General features: G+C 50.5%; 1 protein-coding gene across 2 annotated transcripts in view; it reads right to left on the bottom strand.

Moving 5' to 3' along the window:
• Positions 1 to 463: 463 nt before the first annotated feature.
• Positions 464 to 13770, bottom strand: part of NOD2 (nucleotide binding oligomerization domain containing 2) — a 34228-nt gene continuing 20921 nt past the window's right edge. For both annotated transcript variants that reach the window (XM_033129561.1, XM_033129562.1), the window contains 6 exons: positions 11470 to 11553; positions 9452 to 9535; positions 8876 to 8959; positions 7123 to 7206; positions 3601 to 3684; positions 464 to 1798 (listed from right to left, as the gene is read on the bottom strand). In XM_033129561.1, coding sequence (XP_032985452.1) covers positions 1726 to 1798; positions 3601 to 3684; positions 7123 to 7206; positions 8876 to 8959; positions 9452 to 9535; positions 11470 to 11553 — 493 coding nt within the window. In that variant the 3' untranslated portion in view covers positions 464 to 1725. The remainder of the gene's footprint in view (positions 1799 to 3600; positions 3685 to 7122; positions 7207 to 8875; positions 8960 to 9451; positions 9536 to 11469; positions 11554 to 13770) is intronic.

Raw genomic sequence — 13770 nt, 5'->3', positions numbered from 1 at the left:
CACACTCACACGCAGGAGCCTGGGGAAATGCTGAAGCATGTAATGAGCCGGGCACACACGAAACCTTTCAAAGAAGTGGATTTCCCCTTTGGTAAGCAGCCACCTGAGCCCTTGCTCATTAAATGCAGATAAGAATTATTTGAACGAGGCCTACCCAGGAGGCTGCTGCCTGAGGAAAGCTGTTCCCAAATCTTCTCCATCCTTCTCCTGTGAAAAGACTCCTGGAGCCACTTAGAGGGAACCGAGGGGGACCCAAGGGCCTTTCTCATTTGCAGTGGCCTTTCGGCCAGTGCTGTGAGGTTCCCACACAGCTTGGAACAGCACGCTGGGTTAGACTCTTCCAAGCCAAAGCCAAATCTGTTTTGATGGCAAGCCTATTTCGAAGAATTGCTTTTGCCTTAAACAATACATTATCTGGTCAAAAACATCATTTTCCCCCTTCCAGTAGAAAATCATGCTTTAATATTTGACAAGTTGCAGGAACACTAAAAAATGCTTGGTCACAACAAGGATAGCTTTGGTGACTCAACAGTTTTCTCCTCTGAGATCATTTACAGCATAAAATGTAGGGTCATGGTGTTTTCTTTATATAAATATAAACTTAGGAGAATAAAACAAAGCAGTTTATAAATATTAACCAGTTTTCACAAATAATAATGTTGAAAATAATACCACGTGCACAGCCCTGACAGTTTACAAAGGCTACAACGTGCATCCTTTTGACAAATCCAGAAAAACATTTGCCTTATAAGGAAGGGCCTTTGATTTTGCCCCTGTAAACTTTTGATCCATAACTTTATATCCTAAAGCATTCTGGCGCACACACACACACACACACAAACGGAACCGTCTCTTATGAATATATTGGAAATCTGCTGTCAGAGTCCAGTTCACGGGCACCAACCAGAAACCTGGCAGGGCCATTCAAAATTCTGCTGCAGATTAATTTTTAAAAGCTGCATTTGGATGGGGAGCTGTTTCCAGAGGCTTAACTGAAGAGTAATTGACTTCACTGGATGTAACAGTCCACGTGTGATCCCAGCTGTCGGTGGTCATGTTTGTCGGGCGAATCTAGACTATCTCAGGGACTAAATGGCTGTCACGTGTGTCCTCCTAATATTGTCTTCAGTACCAGAAAGGAGAACAGGGTAAATTGTAGGCCCTCCCACCCTGGGGAGCAGGCAGAGGGTAGCTTCAGAAGAAGAGTTAAAGCTGAGAACACGGATATTCGGATATTCCCAATCCTCACCCACAGAGGAAGTGCCAGGAGGAACAGAGGAACCAAGTGTGGGAACAGCCTGGATGGTTGAAACGGGGCAGAAGGTTTCTTCCTGTTCACCCCCTCTCATTGTGAGAGGAGTGGGAAGAGGCCTTTCACGTGGATTCAGGTCTCTACACCAACAGGCACTCAGCAATCTTCGTGGGCCCCACTGACACGTCACCTCAGCTGCAGGCCGGCCCCCTGACATAGAGGGGCTGCTCCTTTTCTACAGCCCATGGATTGAACCGAGGGAAGAACTTGATGGCAGAAGTAGGCCTTGGAAACTTCAGAAGTTTCCAAGGGCACTGAATGCTCCTCCCTGTGCCAGAACCAAGGTGACCTACTGAGTGTGCCCTGGGCAGGACGGGGCTCGGGCAGGACGGGCCGCTGCTACAGGTTATCCAGCTTCTGGGGTCCAAACCCACGTCCTGCTCACAAACAGAGAGCACGCTGGCCTGGAGACATCAAAGCAAGAGTCTGGTGTCCCTGTGGCTGAGCTTCTCAATTTCCTCGGGAGAGAAAGTGTTTCCTCGGAGCCTTTAAGGGGATAAAACGAAGAGAGGCTGGAGTGAGGACGGAACCATAGCAGTGCTTTCCAAGGGGCAGCCGCCACATTCTAAAGCTACAGCCGGATGGCCTGTAGCTCCCCTGGGAGGGAAGTCTATGCTGGCTCCAGCCTCGGTCAGCCAGGAGGGCTCATGAATCACTGTGCATGATGAAACAGGGCTCGGTGACTCTGCACGGGGAGTCCACACAGCACCCAGCCAGCCTGCCAACTCCCCAAGACTGGAGATTCTTTTTCAGGCAACAGCAGAATCTGTCAGGAATGCAGTGAGCAAGTCCTGATGGCCCGCCCCAAGCGCCACCAACAGGCAGCAAATAACATCAGAACATTTAAAATACCAACCTGATGCTGGCTGGCTCCCCCCAGACACTGAAGGTGACATTTCTTAGGACTGTTCAATAGTTTGAAAAAAAAAAAAACAACTCACGCTGTGTCCAGGACCCAAGGACCTCCCAGGAAACGGGTATTACACAATCATATAGCAGAAAATGTTTCCATCACAGGGCAGATTTTTCCAAGTCTTTATTTTTAACTTCATCATTCGATATCTATGGTTACTGCTGCCTTGATAGGTTTTGTGACGGAGGGACAAGTCTGCATATTTAAAGCAGAGCCACAAGCTCCCAGGGATAAGGCAGTAATATATATAGCAGCCCCAGGGGCCTGGTCCTGGACAACAGGCTCGGCAGGGACCAGCCAGCCAGGGCCGGTCTGCCCCGCAGAATGGGGTCAGTCCTTCCTCTCTACTCCACTTAATTAGGGGCATTTTCAATGGGGGTCCAGAGCTGCCAGCTTTTTTGAGAAAACCCTGAAATACAGATTTTTTTATGGGAGAAACCTCCTAGCTTTAAAATACAGATGGACCCCAACTTGCAATGGTTCGACACGATTTTTCAACTCTACAATGGTGCAAAAGCGACATGCACTCAGCAGAAACCATAATTTGGATTTTGTCTTTTCCTGGGCTAGCACTATGCAGTATGATAACGCTCTTCTAACCCCGGGACGGTTGTGCCCGCTGTAGGCTAATGTATGCGTTCTGAGCACGTTTACGGTAGGCAAGGCTCAGCTATGATATTCGATAGGTTAAGTGTATTAAATGCACGTTTCCAACTTATGACGGGCTTATCAGGACTTAATCCCATCGTAAGTCGAGGAACTTCTATCTGTACTGGCTTCTAGCTCCGCGCCTGAAACATACGTAGTGGCTTCCTTCACAACATGTTAAACCAGGGCAAACCTTTCTACGTCCTCTCTGAGTGATAAAGACATCCCAGGAAAGAAGGAGGATAAACTTTCGAAGTGGTGACTCAATGGTTTTTTTCAAATACATGGAGGAATATGGTTTTTAAATATAAGGTCTTGGGTAGACTGTGCAACAGTTCCCACCCTGTGTGACTTCCCCCCAGAGCTACACAGGGTCTAACCCGTCAGCCGGCACCTGTGACAGCAGCTGCAATGCCCAGAAGGACAGGAGCTGAGTTCTTTTCTCTGTTTCACTCTTCAACCAACCCGCCGTTCCTACACCATTGCCTAGAACAGAGAGGTTTCTGAATGAATACTCGTGATTTTAAAAAAAGGATTGGTCCCTGCTCAGAGACGTGAAGACATCTTTCCCAGAGAAAGAACTAGATCTGTCACATGCAGAATGCCACTGAATGTCAGAGCCAAAAGGGATCTTAGAAATTCTCAAGTTCCTCTCTCCCATCGCCCCATTTTACAGATTAGAAAACTGGGGCTCAGAGAGGTAAAGTGACCTGCCCAGGGGCCTTACCAGACTTCCAGGATGGTGTCATTCCTTGCTAGGGCCTGCAGGAGGGCTTCTGCTCCAAGGTAGGTGACGCAGTTGTTGGACAGCCTGGAGAGGAAAATAGAATGGTGAGCTTCAAGGATGCCCAGATCTCCTCCTGGGCCAGACCAATTAAAGGAGGCTTTTGGAGTTGGCCGGCCTCCTGAAGCCCACCCGTCCCCTTGCCATGTCTCTCTCCTGTTGAGATTCCCAATGAGCTCATCAGCAAAAGCACAATACCTAAAGTGAAATGCACCCCTCTCTCTTCAGGTCACCAGATTCATTGACCTAATTAAGTAGCTACTCCCTCAGAAGGTGCTAGAACATGGTAGTTAAAGATGTGCATTTTAATGGCAGACTTCCTGGGTCCAAATCCAACTTACACCACTGCCTTTTTGATCTCAAGCAAATTAGTCCCAATTTCCTCATCTGTAAAATGGACCTAAAAGACTACCCACCTCATGGAGATAAGGATTAAACAAACAATGGTTTATCCTAACCGACGTGGCACCATGCTTACCTGATAGGAAACAAGCAATGAACAGCAAGTAACATTTTCACCTGCGAGGGCCTTGGGGCGCGTAGGGACATGGACTAGAGAAAACTTGAGAGTGGGAATGGGCAGGGAACATGGTACAATGTCAGGGAGATCGACGGAAGAGCAATGTGCCCCCCATGCTGCTGCTTTGCTCGTACTTGGCCTTCTAGATAATCTCCACTAGGTGCCTTCCACCTCCTTCACAACTTCCAGAATTCCTCAGAAGCTGACCCCAAGGCAATACTATTAATAATAACAGCCAAGAAGAAAATAATTGTTTAATGAAACAAAAAACTAGGAAAAAATGAAAAAGAATTTTTTAAAGAAAGAAAAAATAGTAACAGCCAATATTGGTGGAGCTTACAAGTGCCAGGTCATTACCATCTCAGTGCATGCTCGGGAGGGACCCCTCATTATCCCATTTAATGTTCAATCGTTATCCCCATTTACACTTGGGACAACTGAGGCACTCATCCAAGGAGCAACAGCCGGTAATGGTGGAGCTGGGGTTCAAACCCAGGCTGTCAGCTTCCAGATCCTGAACACTCGGCACTTGGTTAAAAGAAGGATGTAGGCATCTTTTGTGTGGTGAAACAGTGGGTGGGGGGTGATACAGTTCAGTGATGCTGAATTATAACTCTTGCCACGGCAGCCTGGGACAACCCCTGCTGCCATTGCCTGGCACCCCTTGGGGTCCACTGGGGTAAGTCTGTGACAATGAGGAAGGACAAATTTACCACATCCACACCTGGTCAATAATAAGCTATCGCCAAAGGCTCCCCTGTGTGCAAAGCCTGGTGTCCCAGCTCAGACAAATTGCAGCGTCACCAGAGCTTCCCAGCCCACTCTGGCCCACGTGACGAGTGGAAGTGTTTCCCCCAAACATTTGGCAACTGCCTAGGCCCTGCAAAGCAGCACACACAAGTGGTGCCAGAGTGGAAGGCAGGCTGGCAGCAAAGCAGGCACTCTCCCAGAGGCAGCTGTCTGCCTGTCTCTGAAGCGAGTGTTTTCCTCGGGCCATGTTTGCCAAGGAAGATGCCACCCTCCTCTCATAAAAGGAACCATCTGGTGATGGCCTGGCATCATTTGGCGCCATGGCTGCTGTGGCACCAGTCCCAGAGAGCGCCGACACAAGCCTGTGATGGCCGCTAGCCGGGCCCTGCTCACGTCCACCATCCCTCTCCAGCGGCATGGGCCGCTGCCTACCGAGTCCACCGCCAGGGGTCCCCGGATCCCTTGCCCTCCAGTTCTCGCCCCCCTCACCAGCTTTCTCCACTGCCCTCGGCCTGATCCAAATCTCCCTCATCTCTCACCTGGAAGACCATGGGAGCCTCCTGACTGGTCTCCCTGCTTCCATCTCACACCTTCCCGTCTCTTCTACACAGAGCAGCAAACGTGATCGTTCTATGATGTAAATCAGATCACATTTCTGTCCTCATTGGAACTCTCCAAAGGCTTCTCAGTGCCCTTAGAATAAAATCCCAAATCCTCCCAATGGCTCTGAGGAGTCCGTGGCCCGTTCCCCTACCCTCTGTCCCACTCCACACACCACTCCAGTCCAGTCATCGCACAGGCCCTCCTCTGTCCTCAAAGCCATCAAGCTTGTTTCTGCTGTATGGCCTTTGCACTCGTCATTCTGACAACCAGAGACCTCAGCAGGGACCTTCTTGTTATTCGGGTTCCAACTCAGATGCCACCTTCTCAGAAAGCGGCAACCTCACCCTCTCCAGTTTCTCCTGTTGTATCTCCCTCTCAAATTCACTTTAGAGCCCCGTATTAACTCACAGAAGTGATCTTGTTATTTGTTTACTTGTTCATTATCTGTCTCTCCCATTAGAAGCTAAGAGTTATGTGAGTAGGGGCCCACCCTGTCCTGTTCATCACTCTGTCCTCAGTGCCTTAAACAGTGCCTGGCACAGAGGGGGTGCCTCAAGAAATGTATTGAAACATTTCTTGTTTCAGTACATACATACATGGATGGATAGATGGATGGATGGATGGATTGGTGGGTGGATGGATGGATGGATGGATGGATGGATGGTGGATGGTGGACGGTGGTGGTGGATAGATGGATGGATGGATGGATTGGTGAGTGTGTGGATGGATGGATGGATGGATGGATGCATGCATGCATGGATGGATTGGTGGATGGATGGATGCATTGCTGTATGGATGGATGGATGGTGGGTGGGTGGTGGATAGAAGGGTGGGTGGTGGATGGAAGTGTGGATGGATGGATGGTGGATGGATGGATGGATGGATGGATGGATGGATGGATGACAAATATACGGATGGATGCACACACAAATAAAGCAAGCATGCCTGCCTGCATAACACAAGCGGAACCACTGAAGACGACCATCAGAAGTTCTCTTGCCTGAGCCAGAGATGGTCCCTGGAGATGGGATGGGTCACTTCCTGTAAGCCCCACAGAAGATGCTGTCAGCAAGCCACCCATATTATCTCAGCTTTCACCACTAACTCTGAGGGCTGCTTGCTGGGAAGACCTCCACTCTCTGCCTGAGACCTTGCTACTGACCCTGGGAGTACGCTGTGCCGTGTTCGGGGCAAGGCGGAAGTGCCAGAAAATTCGTATCCCCACAAGCACACTTCAAGCTACGAAGGACAGGCAGATAGTGGGTAAATGCTCCCTGTCTCGCAGCAGCACGATTGGGCCCTGTTGTCCTCAGTGATAACTGGCGTGGTGATACCGCCTTTATGGGTTCCCTTGCCTTCCTCGCCTCACCTCACTGCCCGCTCACCCGTGTTTGCCGGGACCACCTCCCAAGTACACAACTTGCACTGCAACCCCCGTCTGCATTTGGAGGAAACCCGACAATCCCAGCCGTTTTCTGCCGGGCTACCCCGTGTGAATTAGCCAGGCTGGGAAGCTGCCCAGGTCTCTGCTTCAGAAACACCGCCCCCCACGCTGTCAGTGCTGTCCCAGCTCCTGCTTACTGGCTCCTTACTTCAGGACTTTCAAACTTGAATTTCTCTTAAGTCCTTCAGCGAGGGAACACACACCTTCATCCTGGAGATGGTTCTCCTCCAGGCTGGCAAGAACAAGAAAGAAGACCGAGTTGATACGGTAACATTTATCACGGACGATGATGTCGGTAAGATGAACCACATGCCCCCATTCAGTAAATCCAACAGCTGAAAATCCACATTTACAAATAAAGGAAGAACAGAGAAGGCAGGGTGTGAGGGTCTCCATTCCAGAGACATTTGGGGGAGAGAATTCGCCTCAAAGCTCTTTAAGAAGTTCCCTCATGTCCTGGTAACTCAATATCCATGTTCCCTTTCTTTCTTATCCGTGGAAGCCTAATTTCATCTGGAGGCAGCCATGTGCTTGGTGAAGAAATGACGCCCTGCACTGCAGCTACGGTTGGCCAAGAGACACCCACCTGGCCGTGAACACATACGGGAATTAGAGAGATGGGGCTTCTAGAAATGCTCTCTCAAGGGGAGAGACACAGCTGGCCTGTGCCTTTTGCCCTTCCCGGATATTCAGACTGAATCCTGGAATACAGACGTAACACTGAGGGTTCTGCAGCCATCTTGTGGTCCTGAGGCAACCAACCATCAGGAAGAAGCCACCGACTGAGGATGTGATGAAACAGAGGGAGTCCCAACCCCTGCTGGCTTCGTGTAGCCACCATACCAGCCTATGCTGCCTAGCTCCAGAATGCTCGTACATGAAAAATACATCCTTGACAGTGGTTTAAGCCACGGCCGATGGAGGTTTTTCCCTCAACTTGCAGCCTAATGTGGTCATAACTGATACACTCACAGGGAGGCAGTCACTCCTCTAACGAGAACTTCCAAGTGGTAAAACCCAATCAGGACATAATCAGTGGTACACTGGCAGAGCCACTGAGCCCCACCAACAGCCAAGGTCCATCCACCAGATCCATCTTGTGACAATGCTCAGAGGCTTCAGTGCCCTTCTGCTTCCTGGAAAAATCAGCATTTTATCTTCCAGATGTAATCTGGAACTGCCCAGAACATGTCATAAGAAGACAGACTGGTGGCATCTAAAGGACAGGAAACTTGGAATCAGTTTGAGGTCAACAGTGTACGAGTAAGTAGGACTCATGGTTCATCTTTTCACTTCCGCCAAACTCCACTCCACTTTCCAAGGTGACCCTGACTCTACCATGGAGTGTCCTGAGGCACTCCCTTTCACTCTGAAAGGAGAAAACATTAGCAGCAGGACTTTCGGTCATAGTTAACCAGTAGTCATTATAATAGCAGCCGCAGTAGAAGTAGCAATATTGTCACTAATGTTACAATGTAACATTTATGAAGCACTGAAACATATGAAGCTCTTTCCAGGAATTACCTCATTTAACTCTTACAAAAGTGTTTTATAGATAGAAGCATCCATACTCTAATTTTATATGGAAGAAACCTGAGATTCAGATTGTTATTGAACGTGCCTAAGATCGCAGTGAAGCCCAGCCCAGGCGTTTCCAGAGTCTGTGTTCTCAACCACTAGGCCACATGGAGGCAGTAAACAAATAAAAAGAAGGAAGGAGCACCTATATGCCAGGCTCTATAAACTTCATCCCACCCAGGACATTTCAAGGCAAACACAATGACCCAATCACTCAATCATACATCTTTGTCATATCCACACAACTGCTTCCATGGATGAAGTCAGGGCATGAAGAAAGGCTGTTATCTGTCTCCCCAGAGCAGGGACTCCCCCAGACTCACCAGAGTTCTTCCAGTGCCACATTCTTTTCCAACATCAATGCTAAGGCTTGAGCACCCACACTGCCAATGTTGTTCCCCACCAGGCTGGATAGAACCAAAGAACAAAAACGTGTCAGAGCAGGGAGGGACCTCAGAAAAACGAACCACGAAGGCAAGAACGCATGGCACACGCAGCCCCACTGCCTTGTCGGATCCCTTTCAGACATCACCAATTGATTACCGGGCTCTTTTCCATCAAGCCCAAGGCAGCCTTAGAATCCTTCCCAACGTGGTGTCCTGGGCAGTCACTATTAATGGATTAGAGTTGGTCCTTGAGATAAAATGTATTTGATCCAGCCCAGGATCTTCAACTTACAGACAGGGAATAAAGACCCTTGAGAGAAGAAGCGACATCTCCCAAGTCACCCAGAAATACTTAAGTGTCCTAACTCCAAATCCAATAGTCTTTCTTTCTCATCCCACTGCCTAACAAAGGGGGATAAAAATGAAGTTCAAAGACCTTCAAAACTGGCCCAGGCTCCTTCCTCCTCAGACCAGCTCCCCCATGACAACCACAGGACTGACACTGACGCTTACCTGAGCCACCTCAAGCTCTGGTGATCACCCAAGGCTTCGGCCAAGGCCTGGGCCCCCTTGTCACCCACCTTGTTGCCCCAGAACCTGAAAAGGCCAACAGATAGTATCAGTGAGTACCTGCTATGTGTTCTAGATGTGCGCATGCAATGCCCCTCCTCTCTATGGCCCCAGCCAGAGGGGCAGGAACCCCCAACCCCAGAAAGGTCTCAGTGGGGCTCCTAGGTCCCCACTGAGTGGACCTGCCTCCATCTTTTTGGAGGGATGGCCAAACGTCACTCAAATTTTTCAGCTGCTTTAAATCAGACTTACAGAACAACAAAAGCAACCCCCCCCATCACGTACCCTTGGGGACAGGGAACTCACTCCCAACGGCAATTCACATGATTGTGACATTTAGATCAGATCTGCCTTTTGGTCACTGCACCCACAAGTCCTTAACCACCCTGTGGAACCACCCAGAACAAGTCTAACTCCCCTTCCACGAGCCAGCTCTTTATCTCATGCTCCTTCTTCATATTCCCGTGTCTTTATGGGGCCTACCTGCTGCACCTCCTGGGCCATTCTCCTCAGACTCCTTGTAATTCGGAAACACCCTTTTGCAAAGGTGGAGCCCACCTCACCCCTTATGACCCGGCTATTTGACACACGGGAAGTTAGCCTGGACATGTACGTGCACAAGTGAGCAAAGACAGCTGAACTAGGATGTTCACACACTTTGATTCATTAGGTAAATATTTACTGAGCTCTGGCTGTATGCCCTGGGGCATAGGACACTGCAGTGACAAAAACCCTGGAAACCACCTCAGTGTGCGCCCACGTGAAACCAGTAAACTATTAGATTACGACGACATCCAACCAGTGGAATACAAAGCAGCTGTACTTTAAGAAATGAGGTCACATGAGGTAAAAAGATGCCTATAACACGTTGTTGAGAAAAAGTGCAAGTTACAGAATAGTTTGTATCGTATGATAGTGGGGGGGGGGGGAGTGGGGATTGTAGCACAGGGTCTGGCCCAGGCAGGTGCCTGAATAAACGTGTGTTGAAACATAAATACCCCAGATGTGCCAGATGTGACCTCAAACAGGAAAGAGCTTAGTGGGGCTCTGACCACCCTTGTTCCAGACTCTGCTGCTTATAGCACAGCTTAGAAGAGGTGCTGGTACCTCCGAAAACACAGTTGCACTTCTGGCTCAAACTGTGGGCAAGTTGCTGCCTGTGAGATGGGTTGGGACACTGGGGCCCTAAGGTTATTCTCTCTTCCTACAGTCTTGAGCTCTAAAACCCCCAGTTCTTGTCAAATGCACCCAGTTGCCACCAGGCAGGACAGGGCAGGAGCAGGGCTGCAGGGGAGAGCACGATGCAACCTAGTGGGGGGTAGGGGTGGGGGGGGCGCCTGTCGCCTGTCGCTCTGCCCAGCAAACAGGAAGCCCCACTCTGGGGCCCTGGGGCCCTCCTGGCCTGTGACTGACTCCTCTCCCCTCCCTGGCAAGACTGGCATGGCCCCCCAGCCAGCAAGGGCTCTGAAGGACCTGGTGAAGCCCCTCCCATCCAGGTCCAGGGGTCAGCTGTCCCCACTTCCTGTCTTTCCTAGGTCCTCACCGGGCTGCACATCCTCTGGGGAGCTTTTTAAAATTACTGATTCCTGGGCGCTAGATATGTCATTTCATGAGTCTGGGCTGGGGCCAGGCAATGGTGTTCTTCAGAAACTCCCAAGTGGTTCCAAGGTACAGACAGAGGTGAGAACCAGAGCCCTAGGACCTGCGAGGACCGTCGGGCTTCCTGCCCCCGAATCGTGGGCACTGCCCTCCCCCCACCCTAGCATCCTGAACTTCCTGTTTATCAAGTGAAAAGCCAGTGATGAGGCACCCAAGGGCCACCCACTCTCTCCCTGCCTCGCCCTCCCCACAGGAGCCTGTGCTGCCCCTGGGGCATTCTGGCTGAAGAGTTTCCCCTGCCCCTAAATCCCCATAAGCCCCCAATCCCTCCATGCGGCCTCGGGCCCCAAAATCCAACCTACCCCAGGAATTGTAGGGAGGCGTTGGCCCTGAGCCCCTGGGCCAGCACCTGGGCTCCCACGGCAGTGATGTGGTTATTCCCCAGCCTAGAAGGGAAGACAAAGGAGGCTGAAAAAGAGGGCAGGACATGAGGACAGGACAGTGCCCTGAGGCCCAGGTCTGGTGGGGGAAGTGTGGGGGACAGAGACACCTAGACAAACGCTTTGGGGACGTCTCTGCAGGAGGCAGGAGGCAGCCCTGCAGACGCAATCTGTGCTGTCCGAGCTCGGGAGCATATGCCACGGCTCCTGCGACTTCATTTTGTACCAGCCCAGCCCATGGAAAAGAGGTCGTGTTGTTTTGCTAAGCAGTGTGACAGGTACGGGCAGGGGCTGCAGTAGGCAGCGGTCCTGAAAGGTGGTTTCCCAGAGAAGCAAGGGTGACTCATTGTCACACCTTTTTCCTCCTGTCTCAGCCATCTGCTGGTGCGAGGCAGGTGTGTCCCCTGCAGACTTCCCCATCCACCACCCTTGCTTCCAGTAGCACCCACCCTTTCCCAAAGAGCCTGGGGCAGGCCCAGGGCTGGGAGAGAGGAGACGATCCTGCTAAGCCTTCAGCAGGGTTCGGGCAGGGGATTTCAGCAAAATCCAGACACTTCAGAGAGTTTCAGAGAGGCCCCCAGAACTCTCACCCACAAACTCAGGCTTCCTGGAATAATAAAACACTTTCATCTTTTCAAAGCACTTTCATATGCTTTAAGCCACTCCGACTCACAACGATCCTATAGGGCAGGTATTATTAACTCCTTTGAGAATGGATGTGGTGGCCTCTCAGGTTGTGTAGCTAGGGGCCCCAGCTCTGTGCTGGGAAATCCAGTGTCACCTCTGCACCAACGCCTGCTTCCCACAGCCTGCTGCCAACCAGGGACTGCGAGACGCGAGACTCCTCTGCTGGGCAAGCGTGCCTGGAGGACTCCCAACAGCCTTCCCTATGCTCTCAGCACTGCAGTGAAGGCTAAGAATCATCCTCCCAACCCTCCTTTCTTCCCTTCCTCTCTCCCTCCCTCAGGTCAGACCTGGGCTGCACGTGATGACTCTCCCAGCCTCCCCCAGCTCCCTTCCCCATTTCCTCTCATAGGCATTTTCCTAATAAACTGGCTGCACACCTAGTCCTTCCTTGGAAGACTGGACTACATGGATAAACATGCTGAGAACTTAGCTCACTTCCCCACGATCTATCACTCTCCACATAAAGCACTTGCTGTCTTGCATATATGTACTGGAGGTACCAAAAGAATGTATACAAGTGGACACTTTGGTCAGCGTTGCTCAAGCAGTAGTTCGCCGTAATCAGATGTGTCTGGACGCTGACATTAACCGCTTTGAGCACCTCTTATAATTACAGAAGTCAAACGTAGTCATCATTTGTATTCATCGGTATATATTGAGTATTACAATTTTAATATAGTTTTCCTTTTTAAAAATGTATATACATTTTTTGGCGTGCCCGGTATATTAACTCCCTGAATCATCACAACAGCCTGGGAGGTAGCTATTATTACTACCTCCATTTTACAGAAGGGTAAACAGAGGCACACGGGGGCTGACCCAAGGTCACACAGATAATGAGGATCAAATCTCAGGGATCTTGGGTTCAAATCTCGGTCGGTCTGGCTCTAGAGCCCCAGGCTCTCAACTCTAGCGCTCTGTTAGCCAGACACCCAGGCCAGCAGCCTTCCGCGTCCCCACAGCCACTCTCAGACCTGTGAGTGTGCTGGGGCAGCAGGTGGTGGCAGCAGAAGAGAATCCTTTGTACAGAATGGCACCTCTGGTGTTGGCCTCAGCAGCCCTGCCTGAGACAGACCGACATGATCAACAATTGAAAAACGGCAGCTCCCATGCCCAAAGCCAGCCCAGCGGGTAGAAAGAACGGATGGAAGCAACTCCTCACTTTGTCTTCTTTTATTGCCTTGTCAATCCAGGAGGCAAGAATATCCCAGAGAGAAAGAGAAGGCAGGTAACGCTGGGGACCAGCTGGAGGGTGATTTAATGATATCAGATGGTGTCCGAGAGACTCCAGTTGGAGCCAGGAGGGTTGGGAGCAGCAGAAATACAGACTTCCCAGACTGGAGAGCAAATCCCACACCCACCAAGCAGCTGAAAGGAGCTTCTGGGAGCTTTTTGGTAACTGGGTCACAGCTATGGTGGCAAGTGATTCCTCCGCCCCACAGTAGGTGCCCAGAGTATAGCAGGAAACTGAGGAACCCAGAGAGTTTGTGACACTCAGACGCAGCGAAGGAAAAGGGCTTGGAAATCCCCTCTAGC

Source organism: Rhinolophus ferrumequinum, chromosome 15 (genome assembly GCF_004115265.2).
Source record: "Rhinolophus ferrumequinum isolate MPI-CBG mRhiFer1 chromosome 15, mRhiFer1_v1.p, whole genome shotgun sequence".
Classification (NCBI taxonomy): domain Eukaryota; kingdom Metazoa; phylum Chordata; class Mammalia; order Chiroptera; family Rhinolophidae; genus Rhinolophus; species Rhinolophus ferrumequinum.
Note: the sequence above shows the minus strand (reverse complement) of the source record. Positions and strands in the feature narration are given on the sequence as shown.